Source organism: Garra rufa, chromosome 9 (assembly GCF_049309525.1).
Source record: "Garra rufa chromosome 9, GarRuf1.0, whole genome shotgun sequence".
Classification (NCBI taxonomy): domain Eukaryota; kingdom Metazoa; phylum Chordata; class Actinopteri; order Cypriniformes; family Cyprinidae; genus Garra; species Garra rufa.
This window is the reverse complement of record NC_133369.1, coordinates 12,489,593-12,504,904: the sequence shown is the minus strand read 5'-3', so window position 1 is coordinate 12,504,904 and position 15,312 is coordinate 12,489,593. Positions and strand designations below refer to the sequence as shown.

The window sequence follows — 15,312 nt, the reverse complement described above, 5'->3', positions numbered from 1 at the left end:
AAAATACCATTGAGAATTTAAATAAATCTGGGGGAAAAAGAAAAAGTAAGGGAGGAGATTATTTTAAAGCAGTGATGGTGGTTGTGCCTGACAAAAAAAAAAAAATCTCTGATGTGTTTGGTCTGTGAAGCATGGGGCGGTAAATGGGGAGGATGCCTGGAAGCGAGACAGACGGGGGGGGACAAAACAGAAAAGAGAGAGACAGAGAGAGGTCGGCACATCCCAAAGCTAAAAGCCAATATGAAGTGACAGATTAAAGGCACAACAGTTTGTTGCCTTTAAAGCGAGTCTCTGAAAAACAGTCTTGTTCACAGACTTGGATGCTTTTTACTCGCCCAGAAAACAAGTATTTTTCACAAAGGTGAAACTGGAAACTGAGCTGTGGCTGCATTAGAACATTTGTGTATTTACAGGTGTTAAATAAGACGTGAAGACGCCTTTGTGATGGCAGAGAAAAAAGATCTGCAGTAATGAGCAGAAAAGGCCAATCCCTGCTTGCACGGAGTAATTATCTGGATTAACCACCCAGTCACACTGAGAGTTGTGACATGACATGTTTGTGCTACATATTTACCCTTGTTATGACTTACACCTAGACTTTTTTACACATGCTTTAACAGTTTTAGAGAAATGGGTATCACAAACACAGAAAGGATGAAAGCGACAAAGTGTACCTCTAAAGAGGGCCCAGGTGAATGAGGAAAAAAATACAATTCCTTCCAGTTATAATTCTATATTTAGTCAATCAGCACAAACCTTCTGACCAAGGTGGAATGAAATTTTTCACAGAGGACAGCGACCTGTCATCCAGAGAACTGGATGAATTGGGTCATTTTACAGCTTCAAGGCATATTCACAAAAGAGTTATTTTTTGCCGCAAGACTTAAAATAGAAACAATGCAACCTATGCTTATGGACCTCTTTAAACCATGCGTGAAAATTCACAGTGACTTTTTTAACAGACTGTAGGTCAATAATGTTTGTAGGAAACTCGCAAGGCCAATGGGGATGGCTAATTTTTTTTTTTTAGTAATTACAATCTTTACTTGAAAAATCTTTATATTTATTCTTAATCTATCCACCTTATTTTTTCTGTAAGAGCGGGCACAAGCACGGCCATTTGTAAGTTTATTGTGCCTGGCTTTGCTGTCATACGATTTCAGCTGTTTTTAGCTGTACAGAACAGCTCGTTTTGCTGTTTAATACTGGAAACTGGTGTGTCTTACCATATTATTGTAATGTATTATCTTAATTATGAACACTTCGTTATTCTTCTCGTTATTTCCCTACAGTGGCTTATGAACCGGAAGTCTCACACTTTACCAGAAAACAGCTTACTTCTGCATTGAAAAATAAAGTGGATAACAAGTCGTCATAATTCACACAAGCTTTCAGTCTGAACTAAATGAGAAATTCCGTTTGACGTTCTTTGCATGTTCATGAAACTGCTATTTGGACCTTCAACCCATTGGCCACCATTGAAGTCCACTATATGGAGAAAAATCCTAGAATGTTTTCCTCAAAAACTCTTTCTTTTCGAATGAAGAAAGACATGAACATCTTATGATATGGGGGTGAGTAAATTATCACAAAATTATAATTCTAAAGTGAACTTCTTTAAATACTTAGGCAGCACAGAGTTAATAAATTACTTAATTTTAAAATATTTATCATCAAATTGAACTTAATGGACTGTGTTCATTGTTTTAGTTTTTTTGCTGTGGTACTTAAATGTTGACATTTCACAAGAATTGGTATCTTTTGAAATTCTGGAACTGCATTAGAAAGTTAAGAATCATTTTGTAAATTTTTTTGCCAACCAACCTGACAGATATACTTTTTCCAGAGTGGTTCATCTTCGCTAATGTCAAACTCGTTCCATCCGTGGTAGGCGCGACGTCGTGTAACCTCCTCCTGGGTGAGACCGAACTGCAGGTCAGCCTAACAAAGGGAGAGACGAAGAGAATTAAGTGAGAAAAAAAACCCAGCTTTCCCAAAATAACACTCATCAGATGCGTAACCATGACAACTGACATTAACCAACTAACAAATAAGAATGCTGGAGCCATGGAAACAACTAATAAAGCCAGTGTCCTGGAACTTGAGATTGGTACGTCTACTGTTAGATAACCGTCACCAACAATGCACTTTTGCTCCCTGTGTGAACTGGAGAGAGCATAAAAATCTTGATCACTGTACCTACAGACCTGCTGTCTGAGCAATATTAGAAATGGTGCTGAGTGCAACTAAATCTGACCGCTTTGTATCACTTTACAAATAAACTGGGAAGCCACAAGGTCTCCTTTGCTTTCCATGTTCAGTTTACACTGAAAAAACATGGCAGTTTCTGTGGGCACAAAAATAAAAGACACATTGTTTCATTTTCTATTTTAAAAATTACTACCCATGGTGTATTATTCATGGTTAAAGTGCTTCCCGGAGACTGTGGCTGAATGTTGATGACAGTGGATGAACAAAGGTCTTCTGGGAGCAGATGGTCATGTCAGTGTGGTGATGGACATGGCACTAGAAGCTCTATAACCCACGCTGAGATTGCCAGAGCATCCCAGCACTCTCTAATGTTCCTGGTGTGATTCATTAAGGGACACTGTGTGATATCAGCAGGGATGGGCTTTGAATTCCTCAGTGTCAAAGCATGCGGTCTGTGCATTTGGTTGGACTGCATGTGGAAATTCAACTGGACTTGCTCTGCTTTTGTTTCTATAGGCTGCAGCTAGACACACAATGTGCTTTAAACAAGCGGAACGTGATCCAGGATCAACATCCTGTTTTGCTCCTGAAACATAATTCATATTGAACAAAGGCCTATGCCTTGCCCTTGTACTAAATCAGATGCCAATAATGCTTAATGGGTATGTGGATCTAGGAAAAACAAACAATGTTGACACATTTAAAGTCATCACTCAATATTGTTCCTAGAAGTCCTTTCTAGAAATTCTTAGAAGATGCATTATGAAAAATCTGATTCTGACTGGTCAATTGTGGCATTCATTCAAATATTTACATATTAGCATCAGTATAATGACTACTTCACACTGATATCCTGATCTTCCTGTCTGAGTTATTTAATAATAATGACAGACTATCCCTTATGCCACTAGTCACATCTGTAACCAAAATTTACTTTTGAATTTGAAGAGTCTCTGATGCAGAGATTTGCTGATGCATTTTACTCAGTTGTACAATTTAAATTAAAAATGTAAGTTAAGACTATGAATAATAATGTAAACATGGCACCAGTCACATTTGTAGCACATATGTAATTATTTGGTTTACATTTATAAACTGCATATTTAATTCTGTTATGTAAAATGTTATAAAACATTTGTTATATATATATTTTTAAATGCAATTATCTTTAATCCCAGCAAATGTCTGTTAGTTAAAAAATAAATAATTTTTTTAAACTAAATAAAGTTTCCTAGTAATTACAACTGTGATCAAGAATGAAGCACAAAAAGTCCAGAATTTAAAATTTGAGTCAGTTATTCAGTTCATACAAAGGTTACCACATGTACATGTTTATCTTTCTTTAAAACACTCTTGTGTATGGAACTACTCCCTTATGTAACTGATTAAGTTGTATAAAAACAGCCAAAGCCACCAACAGTTCAAAAGATAGTGGCTTGGGAGAGATACGCAATTAATTAAATTAATCAGAAAATGAATCAACAACCTTAAATATGTCAAGTCAAAATAAAGAAATTTATTGCTGCAGTAAAATTAGATTTGCTTTGATACTTAAACAATATTATATTACTCCAAGGTGACCTATTATGCCCCTTTTCACAAGATCGAAAGTAAGTCTCTGATGTCCCCAGGGTGTGCATGTGAAGTTTCAGCTCAAAATACCTGACAGATAATTTATAGCTTGTTAAAACTACCACATTTGGGTATGAGCCAAAACTCTTTAAATTCAAATTTTGCATTGCTTCCATACGCAATTTTTTACTACCACATTCCATACTTTGTCTGGAGTTGGTATTGATCCCTTGGTCCGTTGGTATTGATCCCTAAACATATAAGGGACTTTACCATTTTTTTCTGGGACATTTCCTTCGAAAATAAAATTGAACCACAGTGTCCATAGCAGCTCCGATGGAGGGAGTCTATGGAGACTATCTATGTTTGTTGGTACATCCCAAAACACAACACTTGTATCCTACTTTGGCGCTGACATTGAATATCTTCAGCAGCTACAGCAAGAAAACAGCAAGTAATGCTAATGTCTATGCTCATAGGGCAGAGATCATCACAAATGGGCGGATTTCTCCCTACTATGACGTCAACGTAGGGAGTTTTTTATAATAAATTAGATTTAAAAGTGCTTGTTTAGAAAAACTGTTTATCATTTACTGGGATTATAAAAAACTGAGTGGGTGGATTTTTACTATTATAGGCTGGTTGTTTTCACACACTGCTGTCACAAAACTGTTCTCAAACATCTTATAAAAAATGATTTTTGCATATGTCCCCTTCAACACAGTTTTTTTTTTTTTTTTGAAAAGTCATAAAATAATGTTTGACATGAATATACCTGCAGTGCACAGGCAACCTCGTTTACAGGTAGTTCACTGGCTTTTTTCGAAGTCAGTACTGGAATCATGGTCTCATTTTCACAGTGGGGTTGACACTCTGCAAGCTGAAAAAAAAAAAAGAAGAAAGATAAAAAAAAAATTACTATTAAACAGATTAAAACAAAACATCAACATGTTAGTATCCTGGCTAACATTGATAACCCATGTGATTTAAAAAGGTCACAGCTTTGAAGGTAACCCAAATAAAAGATTACTAATCTCTCCTCCAAAAAGAAAAAAAACAAACAAAAAAAAAAAAACACATGAGCGCATTGTACAAAAGGATTACAGGCCCAGAAAAAACTTCAATGCTGACCCATTCAATGCTGTACATGTAAACAATAAACAAATGAAGGCAAAGCACATGTACCATTTTGACCAGACCAACTAAACCAGTCACAGAACGGAAGTAGCTCCTGTAAAATCATCTGACACTTTCTCAATTTGCACAGACTTTTAGCTACAAAAGATGCATTACAGCGATCCATATCTGTGCCTCGGCCTGACTGGAGGAGCATCGTCTGACAGTAATAATGGAGCCCAGCAGATGGATTGGAAAGCATTAGGGAACAGAATGACATTAAACTCTAGATGGTCATGAACATCAGGTAAAGCCTCACAAAGAGCACTGGATGAACATTCATGCAATATTCAATCCCATTTGGTTAGCTGGATATTGATCTGGTCAGCCAGCAATAAATCCTTCAATGATTTTTCCCATACCATCTGTCAAACTCACAAGCAAACATACAAAAAGATGAAAAAACAGGCTAAATATACAACATTTTTAAATTCTCTTAAGAAAATGGTCGATACTTGTCTATGCAAAACCTCTTGTTGCATATGGTAAAGTGCTCTCTGGGTGGTTACTTGCAGACTCAAGTCAGAGGACATACCAGTTAAATCCAAGCATCTTACTGAGTGTAAACTTCTGAAAGAAAAGGACTTTTAGAAATTAGTGGCCAGATTGTTTTCTAAATGTTAGGAAGTTTCAGCCAATGATTTACGTTTATTGTAGCTTGTGTGACTGGTAAATGAACAGAAGTTAATGAAATGTAGATATATTCATGGGTCATTCGGAATTACCCAAGGTTGAATATTCAGAGACTTTGTACTTGAATGCGTAGCTTTAAACAAACTACAATGGAAAGTACAAAACATTCCAGATGGTTGTTTAAATTTTTAAGCACAACATGCAAACGCAAACAAAATCCTGTTGTGACTGGATTTCAGGACACGACTGCGAAACATAACAGGGAGACAATATGCTCAGAGCGTATTCTAAACATAGTCTCTGAGAATGAACTTAAAAGAGAGTTACCCTCAGGATGGATGTCATTGGCGGGTATCATTCAGAGTGACGCCCTTCTCAAAAGACAACAGAAAGAAGAAAGCTACAGAGAAAGAGAAAATTGGGGCTACCTTTTGTAGTCTGTATCATGTTGAGCATCAGATCTAGCTTGAATCTTACAGTGCCCCATACATCAGCTTATCTTGAAGTGTTACACCGTTTTCTTCCTGCACTATCACTCGGCAGGTCCAGAGTAAAGATAAAAGAAAGTATCTTACTGAAGATCTAGCACGTCTGAGCCTGAGCGGATTCCCATAATTAAGAGTGGCAACAGCTTAAACCTGGATGAGCCAATCCCATGTTCTCACTTCTCTCTGAACAGACTCCTTATACTAATGAATGAGTGCTACCTGAGCTATCCGGGTCAATTTGCGAAATTGGTATTGTGCCACTGTTAATTTCTTTACTGTACCAATACTGTACAACACACGTCCCTACCTAGAAACATGATCATAATCTGCTGTCAATGGCTAAACGAACTCTATCACTATTGCTGTACACTACCATTCAAGTTTCAGTTGTAAGATGGTTTTGAAAGTCTTTTGTGTTCACCAAGGCTGCATTTATTTGATCAAAAATACAGTAAAGACAGCAATATTGTGAAATATTATTACAATTATTATACATCTGTTGTCTATGCAAGTATATTTTAAAATGTAGTTAATTTCTGCGAATTTTCGCCAGCCATTACTCTATGGCTTTCATTAACGATTATTTCAGTAATCGAGTAATCAGTCGATTATTCTGAAGATTAATCACGTATTCGGATAATTATACTTTTTTTGTGGTAAATAAAATAGACCTAAGCGAACAATAGCCCTTAAAATGAGTTATATATATATATATATATATATATATATATATATATATATATATATATATATATAATAGCAATGAGGCAATAATAATTATTCAAAAGCATGTAATCATATGGTTTTATTAAACAAAACTGTTTCAGTATCTATAAATAATAAAACTAGTGTAAATTATAACAAATGACTGAAGGGTGCCAATGGCCTGACGGTTGTTTTTACACTTTACAGCCTGATCTAATCCTTGTTTAATATTAACCAAACAACATTTAATTCAAATGTCCACGTATTTATTGTACAACCACTGTAATTTCTTAAATATGTGCACATCAAATTGTTTAAACTGTAAGGGTTTGGCATTTATTTTAAAATCGCAATGAACGGTTAGCATTTTGAGAAAGACACTGATGTATTCTCCGGAGTTTGCAAAAGTTTATAAATGACTTATCTTACAAATCTGATGAAATCACAATAGCATTATGCTTTCTTATGATTTTTAAATGGGTTTAATATATCATGCAGCCTTGGAAAATGGTCTAAAAATGCATTTCATGGATTCTCGTCCATGGAATACATTGGATTACTCGACACTGGCAAATTGCAGTCAAAGATTTTTTAATACAGTTGTCGAATTTAATCGATGAATCGTGACAGCCCTACATTACTCCAGTATTCAGTGTCACCTGATCCTTCAGAAATCATTCTAATACGCTGATTTGGTGTTCAATAAATTTTTCTTAGTATTATCAATCATAAAAACAGTTGTACTGCTTAATATTTTTGTGAAAACCATTTTTTTTTCAGGATTCCATGATAATTATAAAGTACAAAAAAAAAAAACGGTACTTATTCACAATATCTTATATATCTTTTAAACATAGGTCTTTACTGTCACTTTCCATCAATTTAATCTATCCTTTTATTTTTTTATTTTATTTTTTTTTAAACTTGACTGACCCGAAACATTTGAATGATAGAGTACATCTGCCCTATGAATAATTGTAGAAATAAGAAAAAAGTTAGATACAATTTTTAAAAATGACACTTAAGAAATGTCATGCCAGATTTGAGGTCACTGACACCACCCACTATTGGTTCTTGACTGTTTCGTGACTTATAAGGATGTAGGCGAGTTTGAAAACAAATGCAAATTAGACTTCAGAGAACAGCAGACGGAATATTAAATTAAGCCCTAAACTTAAGTTTCACACGCAAAGCAATTGCATGGTTCCAGAAGACTAGAAATTAGGAATGCAACAATTCACTCAACTCTTGATACGTTTTTCACAATCATGAAACAGAAACAGCAGATGGATGAAGAACGCAAACTCACTCTTTGACAGTAAGATAATGGAACAGCAGTGATACAGCATTTTCTTGGTTAATGCTGTAAACAGTGGTGCGCTTATAAACTTACAAGCTTATAAACTGTGCTTATAAGTTGTAAAGAAAATAGCATCTAAACTTTTTCTGAAGACAGTCAGTTCCCTTCAGAGATATATTCATATATCTCAAGCCCCCAAACTGTATTGTGATTCATTTACCATCTCAACCCATTTGAATCATCATTTTTATCATTTTTCAACTGGCTCAGGGTGCATCGTTACATCCCTACTAGAAATACAAATGCACAAGTAGTATGGACTAACTTTCTGGTACATTTTGCACATCCACTTTTTTTTATTAAAAAAACCATTGCACTGAATAACTCATTTTTTGCTCCGCAAAGAAATAAAAGAAAATAACACAGGGTTGAAACAACCTTTAACATTTTCAGGGATCTAATAACAGCTCTAATCTATTCTCACTAAGATGTGTGATATGACTGACAGTTTTTCTCTACAATTACATCATGTTTTTAATAGTAAAACTCTAAATGGGTTACTAACAAGTGTGATATCGAAAGCAAGATAAGCTATTCATCATCTCACTCAGCCGGCAACACAACGCAAAAATAAATAAATAAATCAAGCTTTAATTGTTTTCGTGTCTCCCGGGCCCCCCTATCTGGGTCTCAATTACAAACTCTGCCTGGTTCTCCTGCTGACAGAACTGGGCCAAGCGCAGGTTCAAGGCCATACAGACACAGAACAAACTGCTCTCTCAGCGCTCTCCATTAGATGATCGAGACTGATCGTCTACAGTCCGCTGAGAGGCACAAGGTCATGTTCACTCCAGCGGAGCTTCCACAGAGTTGAAACCGCACTCTCCCCCTATTAACCTCTATTCACCTTTCAAACAGTTCTAGTCTATGAGCTTACGTATGTGGTATGAAAAGAATTTGTTAAGAAAAACTACGTACGGAAAAATGCAGTTCACAAAAACACTGACAAAAGCATCCTCAGCCCCTGCCATGCCCTTAACAAACCTCACTCTCCATCCTACATCTGACAAGTCGAGCATTACGCAATGCTCCTAAACAAACCAGAACACAAATACGCCAGAAATTCTTTGAATGGTCACACCTGGATTTCTACTTTGTCTATGGAAATTCTTGAACCTTTGATAGTTCAAAGTCAAAACGCCTCCACCTTTACCATTTGCTTTGTGTTGAAGGGCAGTCCACATTTATTCCATTATTCAATTCAACAATCAGAGTCCTTCTGTTTGTGAATAAAGTGTTGTACATATATCTGTGAGAATGAGAAAGAGGGACAAAGTGCACACTGCACAGAATTTGTTTCTCTCTTGGCAATCACAAATCTGAACAGATTGTGTTAGGCAATACACTGATTATTTACAATATTTGCAATACTATCAACAAAGACATTTCAAACTCATTAACCAACAATGGAAACGCCTAAACACAGTGCTAAACAATGCCCAAATGCAGATTGCTTGTTTCTTTGTTTTTTAACCCATACCAGCTACTTTGATTATTTTCATGGTGAAAAGCAAACTTAAATTATTAAAATATTAAATTAAACATCATTCCAAAAGAAAAAAAAATTTAAGAGAATAAAAAAGTTCTCTGACATGTACACGTGACATGGGTGGGGTCACAAATGTTTTAATACCACCTCTAAACAATCACAAAGTTATGCAAATCATATGGTGCGTTCACACCGGACGCGACTTGCGCGGAAAAAACGCGCTATTCGCGCGTAGTTGAACTGCTTGAACATTTGAGTTTACTCGCGCCATTCGCGCGTGACATTTTCTTCACAACAGACGCGAATTCGCGTGAAGGGAGGGGCTTCTGCCACTCGTCAGCGGGAAAGTAGTTGTAAAATAGGTGAATGAGCTCAATTTGCCAGCTTTAGCTTGCTTGTAGTCTCAATATGTATGTATATGTAGGTTAAATTGAGTAAAGAGCGTTTTTTAAAACTAACCAGATTGTCCGACCTCTTCACTCACTTTATTCTTAGCAAGATCCCTTTTATTCCTGTTTCTACAAAAGTCCAAAGATGTATCGTACAGCTCCGAGGAACCACAGACAGCAACGGTGATTTTGTCCGCCATTGTTGTTTCGGATTTCTGCCTCCGTCACTACTAGAGCAAGCTCCTGATTGGTTACCGCGGCGCGGAATTCCGCCGAAGTTCAGATTTTTGAACTCGCGCGAATGGCGCGGCAATCGCTTGAACGCTCAATGCGCGCCGCGCCATTCACGCTATTCGCGCGTTTCGCGCCGCCTCATTCGCGCGTTACGCGCCGCAGGATGGCTATTCGCGTCTTTGCATTGACTTAACATGTAAATCACTCGCGCTTGCCGCTTCATTCGCGTCCGGTGTGAACGCACCAGAAGCATCCTCATTCAAATGATTAGAACTTTTGAACTATTTAAATGAATCAACTCAAAACATAGATTCAACATTTTGCGCAATGACTTAAAGTAAAAAGCCATACCATAATTTTAAGAAAAGAAGCTAGTATTGACACTGCCGAAAACAGTGATAATGCCTTAGCAAGCACAACTAATGAAAATCTGCTATTTTACTTACAGCTGAAGTCAAAAGTTTACATACACCTTGCAGAATCTTCAAAATTGTAATTATGGTAGCAAAATAAGAGGGATCATACAAAATGCATGTTGTTTTTTTATTTAGTACTGACCTGAACTGAGGGACTCGTTTGCAACTATTACAGAAGGTTCAAAGACTCACCAAAGCCTCAAAAGGAAAAACAATGCATTAAGAGCCAGGGGTGTAAACTTTTGAATGGAACGAGGATGTGTAAATTTTTCTTATTTTGTCTAAATATCATATTTTGTCATTTTGTACTGTCCTTCAGAAGCTACAGAAGATACGCACATGTTCCCCAGAAGACAACATAAGTTAAATTTACCCTGATCCCCACAACTGTGGATCATTCAGGTAACAATACAGTATTTAGAATCAAGTGTATTTAAACTTTTAAACATTTCAAGTCATTTTTATAAATTCAACTACTATTTTTGCTTGTGGACTATATGTAAACATCTTATGTGAAATATCTCATTCAGGTCAGTACTATATATAAAAAAAATCATGCATTTTGTATAATACCCCTTATTTTGGTAAAACAATTCAACTGTATATCCCGAAAAAGGTGCCTGTTATATGTTAAAAAGAGTAATACCTTTAATTAATGTTTACAAAGCGAGAGTTGAATTCAGGATAAGAACAAATGAAAGATTATCATTTACAATGGAATACGTCCAAGCTCAGAGATCATACAGTTCAGCAAAAACAAAAAGTGGTATTGTCGACTTTAAAAGTCTGTTCTGAGAAGAGTGTTGTTGAAACAAGAACAGTGCTTCCCACAGAGAAAGAAAATCTTTTTTCTCCAAAACCAAGGTAAACAAAGGACCAAACATCCAAGCACTGGCTTCTCAGTGGTGGGAAATCAAAAGATTGATTCCACTTGTGAAAATACCAAACTAAATCTTTCAGGATTGCACCACAACCCTACACTGAAACACATGCTATCAATCCCCTTACTCCCTAATTTCACTTTCACTCTTAGTTTTGAATGTGCTGATTTCCTTAAAATTCTGCACTTGTGGGTTAGGACGTGAAACAAACATCAGGTAAACACACTTCCACATACTTCCAGCTACTTCTCAGTTTTTAATATGTCACGCAAAACTAATGGGAGCTTCACAGGAAGTTAAACGCACGGCAAAGTTATATATAGAAGGAGCAGGGGCGGCTGGGACAGAGAGCGGTTTATAATCTTCCTCCTGGCTGTCCAGACAGTGCCTGCAGGCGGAGGCTCTCTGGAATGGTTAGATAGCAGAGAGATGTCAGTCCACAAGTGCTGTGAAATACGAAAAGAAACAGAAGACAGGGCAGCGAGAAAGAGAGGCAAATCCAGCAGAATGAAGCAGTTTTCTTCACACACAAAACCTTTTACACACACATGGAAAGTGCAAATATACCCTACACATCATCCAAGGGGTGAACAGTCAGACACCCACTAAACTCTCCCTCACCTCCTCAATCATACACAAACATATAGTTTTGTGATAGAGCGCAACAGCGACCGCCTGCTTTTTAACCTCAATTAAGGAAGTACTTTTCCTATTCATTGTCTCTATGGTAGCTGGAAAAACCAAACCATCCGGCTCTAAGATGATTCACAAAATTACAAACCTGATTTAAAACAAAAGCAATGAGACACTGCAACTGCGAATATGATTTGTCAGAAATGATCCTGTGATATAACTGGTTTGTGAGTAAAACTGCAAACAGACATAACTTGTGGGACAACTTCAAACATACAGATTTTGTTTAACAGGGCATTTAACCCTTAAAGGGTTGTGTCGTAAACCAAATCAAAAATTACCTGCCCTTGTCGTTTTTGTCTTTTTGTCAACAATTTTCTTTCAATTAAGACAGGTTTTACATTTCTTTTAGGAACTGATTGATTGCAGGCCTTTTTTTCATGCATTTTAAATGAAGTGATCTCAGTTTTTAAATGAAAAAACAAAAACATTATTTGTGGATAACTTTGGCAATATTCACTCAAAACTGAGGTGGATAAGCTCAGACCAATAAGATAATCAATCCCCAAAATGTTGATACAAAGATTAAATCCAATATAGCATAAAAAATTTAAAAGCAATTTTTGGAGGCACTCATTTTTGAGCAAAGCAAGTAAATTTTAGTCCAGTGTGATCCAGTTTTTTGGGGAAAAAGAAAAGCTCTCTAGGCCAAAATGACTGAACACACAATATTAACGTAAAAAGAACAAGCTCTAAGTGCACTGAGAAAAAGGTTTTCCAAGTTTGTGCTTATTTATACAAGCTGCCAATTCTTAATTAACTATGAGATTATAAAATATATTTTATTAAGAAGTACTGATGCAATTTAAGAACAAAAATCTCAAAAGTCCAAATCACATTGAAACTGAGGCTTACAGAAGCACATCTCAATCTCAGAGTGGTGTGTCTGTTTAGTTTATCCTATTGTTATTCAAGCTGTCTAGGGAGATAAAGAAGGGGATTTTTACTTCCGGGAACCTATTGTTGTGCTCCATTATTGACCATTATTACAACTAGTGGCTTGCTTTGACTTGTGTTACATGACACTCCACTGGTTTTACGTTTCACAAAAATTATGACACTGCCAGTAAGCAGAGACAAAGAGATAAGCCTCTCAGACTTCCGTCATTTCATCTGATCAAGTCTGTTTCAAAGAACCTGCCTACAATTCCCAAACATGCTATCTAGGTAGACATCTCACTAGGTTTAAGGACACAGCCCCACATGCATATATGCATTCTCTCTTCCAGAGCTAGATGAAGTGGACTCTGTCACCCCAGTTACTCCAGGTTTGTTGTCATTGGCGCATCCGTGGTTGTAAAAACCTCTAGTCAAGCACACCACACAGTGGCAGTGAACTTTAAACACCGCATTAGCCAAAGAACGACAGCAGATTTGGCTGGGATGCAGTTTACTACTCATGTGACGCTTATATGGTTAACGTTACTCTGAGGCCTATTTCGTTTATGAACATAACAGTTCCTGCTCTGTTCTGTTTATTTAGCTGCTGATAACAGATGTAGCCGTAGATAACAGCTGAAAAAAAAACTAAGAAATGTTTGGCACGATGCGGCTATAAAGTACGTCCGATAAAACGTGACGGTATGCTTAAATGTGTATTTTTCAATGCTCTACTACACGACACGAGTTATATACGAACAAAATAAACAAATTCATTCCACACATACACTACAACGGTCGGTTGTATCACTTATTTCAACTCTCAACTCAAGTTTCAAGCTCTCTCAGCCGCAAATGCGTTTGAGGAAACCTAGTGAATTAATCAATAGCACTAATACATGTTACGCGACACACGGTTAAACACGATGAACTGGTTATTTTGGTGCGGACACTGACAGCACAGCACATGACGGCTGACCTTAAAGATTCCCCCGTCGCTTTTCCAGCCGGTGTACGTTGCTGTCCGTTGAAGCCGTTAATTTGAATGACTGTCGCTCGCCGAGCGCGAGCGGCGACAACACGCTTTCTGCTAATGTTTGAAATCACACCAGCGGGTCTCTAATTGTGTTTTAGCTGTGTTTCATGGCATACGTTCACACCGAACACAGTGTGGAATTACGTCTAAACAAACGGGGCTCGTCTGAGCCTCGCGGTGGGGGTTTCTGAGCGCTATAAAGCCGGCAATGGCTCTCGGTATAAGGAAAATTGGCTTTTCTTGAAACTTACCAGCGGGTCCTTTTTCTTTTGCATCTTCCGTGAGCATTCGTCGAATCTGTCTGACGGCCGCTGATGGCGTCATCGCGCAGGGCACGCAAAAGTGGGCGGGGCGACGGAAACAGACTTGGGAACTGTCAACAAACTTAACGTTAACAGTTTAGTGAAAGACAAGTTGTTGATGCGATATAACTGATGCATCGTTCTTAGAAGTCAGATATAATCATATACAGAGTAATGTTAACTATGTGTGCTAGGTGTAAACAGCCTTTGTCAATAATATAACAAATATGCCAGCTTTTTGTTTTTCCATTTTAAATGATTGTTAAAGAAGCCTCTTCTGCTCACCAAGCCTGCATTTATTTGATCCGAAGTACAGCAAAAACAGTAATACTGTGAAATATTTTTACTATTTAAAATAACTGCTTGCTATTTGAATATATTTTAAAATGTAATTTATTCTTGTGGTCAAAGCTCAATTTTCAGTATCATTACTTCAGTCTTTAGTGTCACATGATCCTTCAGAAATCATATTAATATGCTGATTTGCTGTTCAAGACACATTTATAATTATTATCATATTATTATCAATATTTAAAACAGTTGAGTACATTTTTTTCAGATTCTTTGATGAATGGAAAGATCCAAAGATTAGCATTTATCTGAAATAAAGAGCTTTTGTAACATTATACACACTACTACATTTTTTTCTGGGAAAGAAATTATAGAAATTAATACTTTTAATTAGCAAAGATGCTTTAAATTGACCAAATGAGATGATAAAAATATTTATAATGTTACATAAGATTTCTATTTCAGATAAATTCTGTTCTTCTCACCTGAAAAAAATTCTACTCAGCTGTTTTCAACATAATAATAATAGTAATATTAATATAATGTTATTATTTTGA

General features: G+C 36.6%; 1 protein-coding gene across 3 annotated transcripts in view; it reads right to left on the bottom strand.

Moving 5' to 3' along the window:
* The window catches only part of atp2c1 (ATPase secretory pathway Ca2+ transporting 1), a 45,635-nt gene that overhangs the window by 20,279 nt on the left and 10,044 nt on the right, over window positions 1-15,312 (bottom strand). Inside the window, exons 1-3 of one of the 3 annotated variants that reach the window (XM_073846510.1) lie at window positions 14,414-14,477; window positions 4,559-4,663; window positions 1,825-1,941 (exon numbers count right to left, since the gene is read on the bottom strand). In XM_073846510.1, coding sequence (XP_073702611.1) covers window positions 1,825-1,941; window positions 4,559-4,663; window positions 14,414-14,437 — 246 coding nt within the window. In that variant the 5' untranslated portion in view covers window positions 14,438-14,477. Of the gene's footprint in view, window positions 1-1,824; window positions 1,942-4,558; window positions 4,664-6,020; window positions 6,134-14,413; window positions 14,478-15,312 lie in introns of those variants that run through there. The other 2 variants (XM_073846512.1, XM_073846511.1) reach the window with 2 other exon arrangements.